The sequence below is a fragment of the Bradysia coprophila genome, unplaced genomic scaffold (genome assembly GCF_014529535.1).
Source record: "Bradysia coprophila strain Holo2 unplaced genomic scaffold, BU_Bcop_v1 contig_350, whole genome shotgun sequence".
NCBI lineage: Eukaryota > Metazoa > Arthropoda > Insecta > Diptera > Sciaridae > Bradysia > Bradysia coprophila.
Genome location: NW_023503608.1, coordinates 2,570,752 through 2,583,082, shown reverse-complemented (window position 1 = coordinate 2,583,082; position 12,331 = coordinate 2,570,752). Strand labels below are relative to the sequence as shown.

Below are 12,331 nucleotides of genomic sequence, written 5' to 3'. Positions count from 1 at the left end.
GTGACACAAGTCCGAGACATGGTATGTATGGTAAGAGAGCCTAGTCTCTGTAGTACCATAACATGCAAAAACATCCTTGGATAAGTTTCACTGCAAACGGTTGGATAGACTTTAGTGGAACAATTCAACGAATCGAATGAGCTATAACTCAATAATATCCGTGACCCCTTGTCCCAAAGTTGTTCGAAGATTTGGCGATATAACTCTTAAAGTTCGTAGTACTTAAAAAACCATTTATATATAGCCGTGTGATATTCTAAAGTAGTCTGAAATAAAGAAAGAAAATCTAAAAATCCAGAAACGTTCGTTCTGGCAAGCTGCAGCCCCTATTGATTTCAAAATAGTAAAATCGTTTCACCCTAGTGTGGCCCACTATGACAATGGTTATAAATCAAAAAGAGTAGAAACAGATAACAAAGGAAAGTGATCACCTACCGAAACCAATGAAAGCAGTTCGTTTTTCATGATCACTATCATTCCATCATCGTAGGGGTCACGATAAAATCTATGTCATTTCAGTCAATACAAAATATTACTGTTACAATGTGTACAATCCTTGAAAATGATTGAAAATTTGCTCTTTTGGGTCATTCCATTTCATATAAATAATGGTGTCACAAAGTAACATCTGTAGTGCATTTTAATCACAATAACAGTTATCATCTCTAGCAAAAGCTAGATTGCAAAACGTTTAAGTTTTAGTTCAGTTCAAGACGTTCAAAGTGATCATATCAAGATGAGAACATTTGTGGCTTTATTCTTCGCTGTGATGACTTGGGCAGTAGTCGACGCTGCTTACGAAGGCCAGAGATGTACACCGAGTACATGGTCGAATCAAGGCGATTGTGCCACGTCTGGTTGCTGGTGTAAAGAAGTAGAAGACTGCTTCAATAGTGGATCTGGAGGAAGAATCTGTCAACCTAGGGATCCTAGAGTATTTTCTTGTATAGGAATTGAAGGCACGGGAGGATGTGCAGATCCAAACCGTGAAATACATACTGGAGATGTTGACGACCTTGTAGAGTGATATTTATATCTGTGAATTTGTAGAAAGCTGTTTTGGCTATCAAGTGTGAAGTTAAGATTTCAATAAATGATTCGAGCAACTAACAAATGCTAAGATTATTTTTCAACCCCGAAAGCGAGGTATATCTACTGTGCTACAAATGGTATAGTATCATATAATAAACCTAATGGCAAACGTATCACATATCGTTCCAATATCATTTTCGAAAGAATGGTTTTTTCGTGAATTGGAACCATTAACATAAGCACTGCATAAAATCATATTCTTTTCAATAAAAAAAAATCTTCCAAGACATAAGACTCGATAAGACAAATGGATACAACATGATCAATAATTTCCTTTCGTTTTGACTTATCATTCATAATGCCTTCCACACAAATAAAAAAATCAACTTTCGATCAACTGAATATGTTATATGACATAAAATATTTAGTTAAAAAATATGCGAATTTCATGAATTTTATTTCTGACATTTATATTCGAGATAACATGCTGGGAAAGAACTTTGTCAAACGGTAGGTTATCAAGAAAGTAACATTTATTTTATATTTAATTTGTGCACCGGATATCTGAAATACGACATATTTTGCCATGATTTTTTGTTATGAAATGTCAGGCTTTCCCAAACGATATATCACACCCCTCCTCAACAAAAAAGAAGTTTTTCCGAAATATGCACCCAAAAACTAAGAACGCACATCGATATATATCGTGCGGGAAAAAATTCATTTCTTTACGATTTATCGTGTGAGAATGGTTTTGAATGAATTTTTCTATGACTATTAAATACTAGACCACACATTTTGGGCGGGTCAGGTCCCTTGACTGACACTTTTCTAAATGTACTTTTGATGTATTCATAAAAACTTGTCACATTTAATACATAATACATTTACTATATTAATGATTCCACGCAAATGACAGTAAAATTTGACAAACATTTTTTTTGGAAACCATCGAGCGTAAGGTGGAATAATTTTTGACCACTTTTTGAGTTCTCAATTTTCTTATAAATTTTTAATTTTCAAGATTTTCAATCAACCTCAATCATAAATAAAACATGACTCGTGACTTCCCACTCGTTCGAGCTGTCTATTATTCTGTTTGCTTGCCTTTTTGTTACATCAGAGTAGATGAGGAGTTTGTTTTGTGAATGTGGAACGAGGACTTTTTCACAAAATAAAAAGTGCGATAAATGTTCTTCTCTACTTTTATACAAAAAAAGGAAATCCCCAAGTACTCAACATGCCTTCACGTGGCAATAAATGAACTTTATTAGTTTTTGGTTCATCGTTAAAAATAACTCAGTTTACCAATATTTTCGGTAAATTTGTACCACTTTCGACTCTATAATGGTAAAGGGATTTGAAATATTTGTAAAAGGAGAAATTTATTGGTAGACCGAGAAAAAATAATCCCTCGAAAAAATTTACTATTCACAAAACCTTCAATCGTGAATAAAAATATCACGACTCGTGTGAATTACGGCCTTTGCTTCGCTATGGCCGCAAACTTCACACTCGTAAAATTTTTACAATATTCTCTTTGATTCATTTAATTCCATGAATTAAAAAAAAAATCTTCAGAAATTAGTAGAGATAATTCATATTATATTGCCTGCAAAAATTTAACTTTTTTATTAACATTTCTTACAATTTTTAATCAAAGTGTGCTCATTTGATAACCGGCATTTTGCTGGCGTTAGATGTGGTTGTAAAGAGAGTAAAAAATCTACCTACTTGATAAAATGACAAACAACTTGATAGTCAACTATCAAATTTGATGGTCCACTAGCAAATTTGATAGTGAACTATCAAGTTGTTATTCTACTATCAAATTTGATAGTCAACTATCAAGATGTTAGTAGTTCACTAGCAAGAGATGTTTACACGTTAAAAGATGGGCGTCGAATGATGAAATTATTCTTCCTACTAGTTTCATGCACGTCGAAAACAAACTTATATGATTTACCCACACTACCAAACAAAATCAAATTTCATCAAAGTAATCTTTTTTATTGAGGCTATGATCAACAGTATAAAATCCAGTTTTTCTCGGATAGCTTCCAGATCCTTAGTCCTACATAGGCCATCTTCGAACTTAGCCTCGGGATTTTAATTCCACGTATTTAAAAAAAGAATCATCCAAATTGGTTGAGAATTACTTAAGTTATCGTGCCCTGTTACCGACATTTAACGTTTTTCATAGCATTTCATACATTTTCAATCACAGTGAACCTTTTTGTTACCCACATTTTTCTGGTGTACGACCCTGACTTTCAGCCAAGGGAGTGATTGAACAAATTTAATATGGTGAATATGAAGTTTGAATATTTTCAAGTAAATTTAAGTGTTTTTACTATTTCAGTTATACTGTGCACAAAACCAGGAAATGGATTTCTTGGTACAAAAAATACTATTTCGATTATTTAATTTTGGAATTCAATATTTCGAAGAGACAAGAAGAAACTGCACGTATGATGGCAAGACCATTGATACCATTTGTTCATTCTCTCGGGGTCTATACTGAATAAATGATCATTTTACTTTTTATACACTCGTGTAATTTTGAAAACCGACACATTTTCAGTTTTGTGTTTTAATTAGTAGTTTTTGTGAATTTTGCATGTACTTTTATGTGGAGAAATCAGAAACTATAGTAAAACACAGAAACAGGAAATGTGTCAGTTTTCAAAATTCCGTTAGTGTATGACATTTTTTCACCAATTCTTCTGTCGATAAATTATTCAATTACTCTACGCTCTTTCGCAGACGGCTAATAAACCACAAGTATAATGATCTCGCATCTCTTACTTCGTTTAATACATAAATATTGAGATCAATAGATCATTGTCAATATCGTTTGAGATGTCAAATGAGCTGTCATGTTCACAAAGCTAACCACAATGTTCCAAAAATTTATCTAGCTGTCATTGTTTGAGGTTAGCTTTGTGATCTATATAATCATATATACTTTTGTTTCAATAAACATACAGTTATTGTACAGACCACATAAACCATAACTAATTGATTGTCTTTGTCAACGCTGTGGATAACAAATGATAAATACCTCTTTACCTTTGCACCGCATTGCTACTCAGTCAACAAAAAATTGATGAATCCTTCAATTAATGCGGAAGAAACTTTTTTGTGAAGCTGGTGTGGAGTGGATACTAGTATAGGTACTGACACGGCAGAGTAAAATAAAATAGTGTTTGATTTGACTAGTGACCTGAATTATCTGGTAGCGCTATATTTTATAAATAAAATTATTTCAATTTATGTCAATGTTCATTTTTCATACAGTGTATTGGTCTCTTATTTGACTTTTCAAAAGTGGACCGCTTCTGCGATGAATTCACGCCGTAAGTGTGCCTAAAATTTGAATTTTAAGTGAACGATTCGATGAAAAAGTGAACCGAAAAGTACATTTCAACGCTTCATTGTATGAAAATGACGCTACGTTAGAAAGACCTCCGCATTTTCCATTTTGAATTTCGACCGCAAGGAAAAAAATAAATAAATTCAGAATTTGAGTTTTGGATGAATCAGTAGAACTATTGAATTGAAAAATAAATTTTAACGAACGAAGCTGATTCATCTGAACACAACACCGAATACGTTTATCTAACATCACATGATTTTAGAAATTAAGAATAAAAAATTTAAATCTTTTGCGCCTCCCAGGCTGTGAAACTTAACTTAAAAAAACTACAATCATCTTCTCCCCTTCTCTGTTATAATTTTTGACATTCGGCCTGACATGCGGTCTCTATTGTTGCGAATGTTTGTTTACAATAATTTCTTTAAACGAAATATTTAAATTTAATTTCTTGAAATGGCAAACGTTTTGTTATCCGAAGCAGAAAAGACATTCATCACACATGGAGTCGAGGTGAAAACCATTAGACTTAGCTAAACCTCCGAGTTCATAATTTGCAATGAAATTGTAGGAAGACTTCCGTGTTGATGGTCGCAGTAACATCGACTATCGACCTATGGAACTGGAAACGGGCATTGTTAGTCACGCGAGTGGCAGTGCACGATTACGTCTGGCCAATACTGATATTTTAGTCGGTAAGAACGCTCAGAGTGTATCATGATTGAGTAAATTGACAAAGTGTTTTTTGTGGATTGCAGGAATTAAAACCGAAATCGACACACCATACCAAGAAAAACATGACGAGGGAAAAATCGAATTTTTCATAGATTGTTCGGCAAACGCAACGCCGGAATTCGAAGGACGTGGTGGAGAGGAATTGGCACTGGAAATTTCGAACACACTGCAAAAGGCCTATCAATCGTCGAAGGCATTTCAGTTGAAGAATCTGTGCATTTTGCCTCGTCAGCAGTGCTGGAAATTGTATGTTGACATTCTGGTAAGTAGGGAAAATTTCGATGACATTGCGTTGGATACAATCAACCGTAAAATTTGAAATAGATTTTGGAATGCGGTGGTAATCTATTCGATGCAGTTTCACTGGCAGTTAAGGCAGCATTATTTAATACACGAGTACCAAAGGTCCAAGCAGCCCTGATGGATGGCGGTACAGTTGATCTAACTCTGTCAGACGATCCCTACGACTGCGAAAGACTGCAAATCGACTCGGTTCCGTTGTTGGTAACAATATGCAAAATTGGTGAACATTGTGTAGTTGATCCGTCAGCCGAAGAGGAAGCATGCAGTTCGGCGAGTTTAGTCGTCGGCGTTTCGAATCACAATGGAAAATGTAAGTGAAAGAGTTCAATGACCTCGCATACAGCGATACTAATGATCCTATTGTGTTAGGTGGAATCACAAACATTCGAACAAATGGTGCCGGTTCTCTTCACATCGACACCGTGTCCCGATCGATAGAGCTGGGCATCTCAGCTGGAACGTGTTTAGATAAAGAATTGATGAGAGTGTTGAACGTTGACGAAAGATTGAACAGCGAGTCGACCAATAAAGAAGTCTATGGATTTCTAAAGTGAAAAATGCAGTTTTTCGTTCTTATTGAAGTTTTTGAAGCTAAGAATTCCACAATTAAAGAAGAGTCGTCCGAACGATACGGTAAGAAATTTCTTTGTTTTGTTCTTTTCTGATAATGACCTTTGACGCCAAGCTATACTCGGGTGTAGAGATCAAATGTAATCATCGAACAAATTAACTTTTACCGAAACACCAATGACTCACGAGTTAACCGAATGAACAAAAGATCAGTAAATCAATCTGGAAAATTTCCTATCGATCGCACCTTTCAATTCAACAAATAAATTCATTTAACAGCTCAACTCATACGTCAATACCAGAAAATAAAAGTTGTTCTGGCGATTGACTGTATTTGAGTCAGGTGATATTTGTTCTTTACATCAATTATTTTCGCAAAAATTTAACATAAAGATTGATACTAACGACCATGGCAAATATAAATTTCAAAAACGTTTAGTTATCGTTGCTTCGAAAAACTGTTGTTCTACTTTATAGTGAAAATCGCGAAAATCGAAATTATTACTAGTTTTCCCATTATAGGGATGCTAGCATGGCAAGTGACAAGAATAGATTTCTTCAGATGCTAAATACAAATACAAAACTTAGCCCATCCCATCCCATCGGTTTTATCTTCCACAAATCTCCGACGATTTTAAGGAATTTGTTTACAGTCGGCGACTTTGAAAAAGTTAGGCATTTCGTGTCAACTGTTGTTCGACTGGTCCACTAATGCAAACAAAAGTTCTTGTACTTGTTTATACGGGTGAAATAGTTACACGCACGCTATGGTATACTGATAAAACCGTATAACCACGTAACAACAGTTTTATTTGAAAGAGTGAACCAGCTGAAACGAAATGAGTCACTTATTTCAAAGTCATCGGCTGTATCTCCTTGTCAACAAGAAAAAATATCGATTTTAAGTGCGTTAGTTAGGGTCCATGTATTAGCGAAGGACAGGCTATTTGAACGTTTTCTTTCATAATATTTATAAATTAAGGAAATTCGACCCGGACTAAGCATTTTTTCAAAGATAAAAACGTCGACTAGTCCATGACTTAGAAAATTTGCTATGCAGCAAGTTACTTCCAACAAATGCAGAATTGGATAAGTCGACAGGTCAGTCTTTGCTAATAGTATTTTTGGTGCGAGCTCCTTGTAACTTGCTAGGTTTGATTTTTTTTACTCGTTCAGTAGTAGTTTCGGGACTGGAATATAAACTGCAGGCTGATATGACAACAATGAATCAATTTTTTTTTTAAATAAATAAACAAATCCAACTAAGTATCACCTTCAAATAGTTTGCTTTGAGCAAAGATATCAATTCAAAATTTTAACTAAATATTAACCGGTCGCTGAGTTACTATTGGTAGCGATGTGTTATATCGCTTGAACATTAGCTCAGTAGACCATGTAATTATCACAATTCCAGCTAAAACATTTTGAGCATACAAGCACACTGGATAACTTTGGTAATAGTCACGAATCCAACCTGTGGGTTAAAGGTGGAATAATAAGCTTTCTGTGCAAACAAATAGAAAAAAAAATTCAACGAACCAAGAATCTGACCGATCGTAATGACAAAAATTCCCTTCGTTATCATATTCAAACCTAACGCTCCAGCCAGCCGCTCTTGTGCAACATATTCAGATATTGTAAGATTTTGATTTACTACAATGGCCGCACGAAAGTATCCGTATAAAGCTGACATACAAATGAGGTTCGTTCTATGTAACGTTTCGGCTAAGATTGTCCGGATAATAAGCAACAGAAATCCTCCGGACAAAAACAATGTTCTGCACGATATTTTAAATTTATCCGTTAGCGTCGGTAGCGTTAGTCTAGATGCTAGATCTGTTCCGGCTAAAACTGACATGCACAAAGCCACATCGTTGTTGGACAGACCAGCTGTCTCCTGCAAATAGTTATTTGTTAGCTCTATTCAACAGCGGTGCCAAGTAACAAAGGAAATTACTTGAAGGAAGTAGGGAAAAATCATGGAAAAGTTTACGGTGGCTGTGTACGTTAATGCAATTCCGATGGAAATATTGATGAAAGTTAAATCCTTTAATAGCTTAAGGTCCATTGCGTCACTAATTCGTCCAGCTAAAGTTTTCGGTTTTATCAATTCTATGACTGTTGGTTTCACCGTATACACAATGTCCTCGTCATCAGAACATTGACTTCCATCACTGTGTACATTCTTCAGCAGCAGTTTATCTTCACCCGATTTATCCTTTTCCAAACGCAAATGTTGATTCACTGGTTGGAAGAATGATGCACCAACTATCTGTAATAAGTTCAAATCTGCGAGTTAGATTCAATCAAAGATTTTCCACGATTCTTACAACGTACCCCGTTAAGAGCAAGTCCACCCATTATTAAAATAGTTCCCTTAAAGCTATAGTTATCAAGCAATGCTCTAACAACATGTGGCATTATCATTTGTCCGACTCCAGTTCCAGCCATTGCAAGCCCAATCGCTTGACCTCTTCGTGACGTAAAATATGAATTTACTGCGATGAATGTGCTAGGATTTATTAGCCCCAATCCAATGCCTAGACGGAATTAACTGTGAAACTTGGTCTCGATCACAGAGTCAGAATACAATTGTACCTACAAGTATGCCATATGTAATGCAAACTTGCCATAGTTCTGTTGTGAATGATGATAAGATTAATCCAGAACTAGTGAACAAACTTCCAACAGCACACACTGTTCGCGGAGAATATCGTTTGAGTAATGGGCCAATGATTAGTCCTAAAAACATTATTTAAATTTAACACATAATGCAGTAGGTCTACGAAAAAAAGGTAAGCTGAACATATGTTGCAGCACCATAACCTTAACGATCAATTGATTTCATTAAAATTATGATTTTCAATAAAACTTTTCTTTGTCGCTTATCTTACGAAGAAAGGTGCTTACCAGAAAAATTTAGTGCAACGCTATTTAGATTCATAACTAGTGCTGCGCCAACTGTTGTTTGGCCAAGACTTTGCAGATGCTCCCCAAATAATAATCCAAAAATTGATATTAACGATTGATTGAAGATCTGGCACGTAACAAAGATTGAAGGTAATTCAACAAGCAAAACATTGTCCACTTACATTTGTCAGAGCAACTCCAAATACTACCATCCAACCCCAACCGCCGTCGGGAGGTGCAAAACTTTTTGAAGGTGACGAACTCATCGTCGAATCAATCCCTCGTTTCTGTTCAAAATTTTATTCCTATTTTTCTAATTTCCTCGACTGTAATTTGATGATATGGCCGAGGTGTAACTGAACTTGAGTAATTCGTAACATAATATCATGGTTGAACGGTAAGTTCGGTCTCTGAAAATAAAAAATGATCAGATTGTTACCCTGTCACTGTCTTCAGAATTAAAGAATGTAAAAATCATATAGTGTTAAAACACCCTTTACTGCTGTCAGGGCAGTAGCCAGACTGAATTTTTAGAGCTGGTGAAATTAAATCAAAACCGGTCTTCTGACATTTTCAGTCATTACCTAGATATATCCGCGACTGCAGTCAAAGAACTTATGCGATTTTGGTCATTTTTTATTGGAAACAGTGAAAATTTTGTCCTTTACTGAGTTACGCAAATAATTCACGGTGAAGACGTGACTTGCTTCACTGCTGAAAAAGTAAAATGGTAGGAACGTTTTTATTTCCTACACCCTGTTCACGTTGGGGAGTTTTATAGGTATTGAACTTTGCATAATTGACATAGATACCAAACTATAATGTTTACGACTGAGAGTTTTCCTCACTTTTTTAACACAAAACAAAATCAATTTTCCTATCGCCTACGATATGTTCACTCAAGTGTGTATCGAAGTGAAGGGTTCAAGTACTTCTTGACAAATGATTATACGTTGTACGAATATACATCGATAGTGAGTAGACAAACCGCATGAATGCCTTTATAAAACAGCGGGCAATTAAATTGATCATAATCAAAATAACAATTACTCGTTCCAGCAATTTAATTGGCTTGATTACAGACCAATTGACGTTTCCAGAGTTTTCCGAATTGAGAGAGAACCGTATTTAATAATTGATTTCATTAGTCAAAGAAAATCACCACGTTATTGACCCATACCATCGAAGTAAGTGACCTCGACTGACGACTGGGCTCTGATAGTTAATTTTTAATTCAATTATACTACCGGTAAAGACACCTTATCTCGTTCAGCATAGAAAACGAGTTGTTTTATGAAACAAAAATATAGCTAGCAATTGGTACCGCTTTAGGACATTCACCCACGATGTTCGACAAGTTGCATAATTTTTCGCAACTGGAAAACTACAATTAATATACATAATGTTATCTGAACATGTGGAAGCTACACATTCCACGATGTATAGTCTAGTCGGCACGCAACAAGATTTCAAGTTCATCAGTCGTTATGCAGTCGATTTAATGCGATTGAATTAATAACTATCAGTGTCTCAGTGTCTGATGTATATGTTTATAAGTATGAACAATGTTATATCAAGTTGAACGCTGAACAACTGATGTATGATGTATATGTGTATGCAATTATAACTAGCAATACTTTCAATTAGACACGCAAAAATACGAAAATAATGGATACACTTTCACTAAAAAAAATTTCTGTCCGTCCACGTCTCGTAACTTGTAACTTTTAAATTGTGTTATACTTTACGGTCACATTACTCAATTTTTAGACATGTGAAGCAACACAATTTTTGTTTAATTGAACCTCTTAAGATAAGAGATGATTTACGATCCAATGTTCCCAATAGTTGAATGAAAAATAACGATACTCTGTGCTCAATGGAATAATGCACAATCATTTAGTATCGACTCACATATTTACTAATTACGAAGAGATCCACTCTGCACGCTAATCAGTGACTTTAGTTTAAAATCAATTCACTTGAGAGCCATTAAATTGATTGCTTCACTTTATTAGTTAAAACTATAACAATTACTAATTAACATATTCTGAGGGAGGCGTACACTCATCTGAATTACATAATCTTATTTACATTCAAATTATTTACAAAATCACTTTAGACAGTGTGCCAGCACCAGATTAGTTCGAAGACAACGTGACTGCTGACTGCTACATGCAAAATAATGTATACTCTTGTTGGTCATTCCTCGTCTAGCATGGTTGTAACATGCGAATTGTTTTCTCACGACTGAATGTAAAACAATTTGTTTTTTACCTTTTGGCTCGACGAATCAACAATAACATTTTTTTTTGTTCTCGCCGTACACAACTAAAACATCTTACCCACCATATATACAAAAACTGAATCGATTTCGAACCATCATATTCGACTATACTCTAGTCTTTTCTTCAAGTCATAGGTATAGGAGTTTCTACATTTAACTTACATTTTTTTTGTGGTTGAAAATTCAATACAAAGATAGTTCAAATCAATAGCCAACTGATAATCGTGCCAAGTCTACGCGCGATAAATATTTTAGTTACACTACAGCAATACATGATTCAATTCCGCCATTCTTACAAATTACAAAATTATCACACACAAAATTTTGTCGATTGCAATTCTGATGCAATTTTTTTACAGAAATAAAACAGCTGATGCTTTCGTTCGTGCAATATACATCTTCACTGTTACTATACTTTTGAATCGAAAATTACGTTGGAAACGGCGCATGTGGTGTAAACTATGGGGTAGGGAGTTTAATCAATTTATTGATGTCACGTGTCTTGTATATCCATTTAATATAAAATTATAAAGTGGAACAAACTCTACGCAGATCTTGTTGTCCTAGTTTGAAATGGATATAATAGCATCTGAGTAATAAATTATTTATTGAGCGGTTTATGTGCTACCGATTAATTTCGATTACCAATTTAGAGCAACATTCCATAAAAGTACCTGTTTTTCGGCTATAAGTTTGCCGGCTAAACAGAAAATCGTCCTTCGAAGGCTGATTGTTTTACATAAATACATTAAATCAAGCGACAAATGTGGACGTATGAAAACATTTCTATTTTCTTTTTTAAGTCCAAAGTAATATAAAGGACGGGAGATCGCAATCTCGTACAAAGAGACGAATGTTGAAGCTGAAGCAATACGAATTTATTTTCTGCCACTAAGCTTTCCCATTCTCCTGAATTTTCTCCTAATTTTTGGTTTCAGTTTTAACACCTTTATGTTCCCAACTTAAATCAGTTTGAGAAACCTACCTACCTACCCTTTTAAGCTCAATCAGTCACTGATGAGATGAAACATATGAAAAGATATCATCTGCTATTGACAGAATCGTGAGCACGCAAAAATAAACGATGGTGTTTGGCTAGTGGGATATTATATAGCCAA

The 12,331-nt window shown here is 35.0% G+C and overlaps 2 protein-coding genes across 5 annotated transcripts; one reads left to right on the top strand and one right to left on the bottom strand.

Annotated features, from left to right (window-relative positions):
- The first annotated feature begins 4,755 nt into the window (after positions 1-4,755).
- Positions 4,756-6,087, top strand: LOC119080154 (exosome complex component RRP42). Its single transcript, XM_037188374.1, has 5 exons — positions 4,756-4,921; positions 4,980-5,103; positions 5,167-5,405; positions 5,468-5,756; positions 5,816-6,087. Exons 1-5 carry the CDS (start codon positions 4,865-4,867, stop codon positions 5,998-6,000), a joined length of 894 nt encoding a protein of 297 aa, XP_037044269.1. The 5' UTR covers positions 4,756-4,864; the 3' UTR covers positions 6,001-6,087.
- Positions 6,088-7,226: 1,139 nt separating this feature from the next.
- On the bottom strand, positions 7,227-11,626 carry LOC119080153 (monocarboxylate transporter 12). 4 transcript variants are annotated; one of them, XM_037188370.1, is made up of 8 exons: positions 11,376-11,626; positions 9,109-9,336; positions 8,927-9,053; positions 8,615-8,758; positions 8,354-8,556; positions 7,974-8,288; positions 7,556-7,913; positions 7,227-7,490 (listed from the first exon to the last, which is right to left on the bottom strand). In XM_037188370.1, the coding sequence occupies exons 2-8, from the start codon at positions 9,190-9,192 to the stop codon at positions 7,336-7,338; spliced, it is 1,386 nt and encodes a 461-aa protein (XP_037044265.1). In that variant the 5' UTR covers positions 9,193-9,336; positions 11,376-11,626; the 3' UTR covers positions 7,227-7,335. The 4 variants fall into 4 exon arrangements, with proteins under 4 accessions (XP_037044265.1, XP_037044268.1, XP_037044267.1 ...); XM_037188373.1 differs by lacking the exon at positions 11,376-11,626 and adding an exon at positions 11,204-11,222; XM_037188372.1 differs by lacking the exon at positions 11,376-11,626 and adding an exon at positions 11,021-11,182.
- Positions 11,627-12,331: the final 705 nt, after the last annotated feature.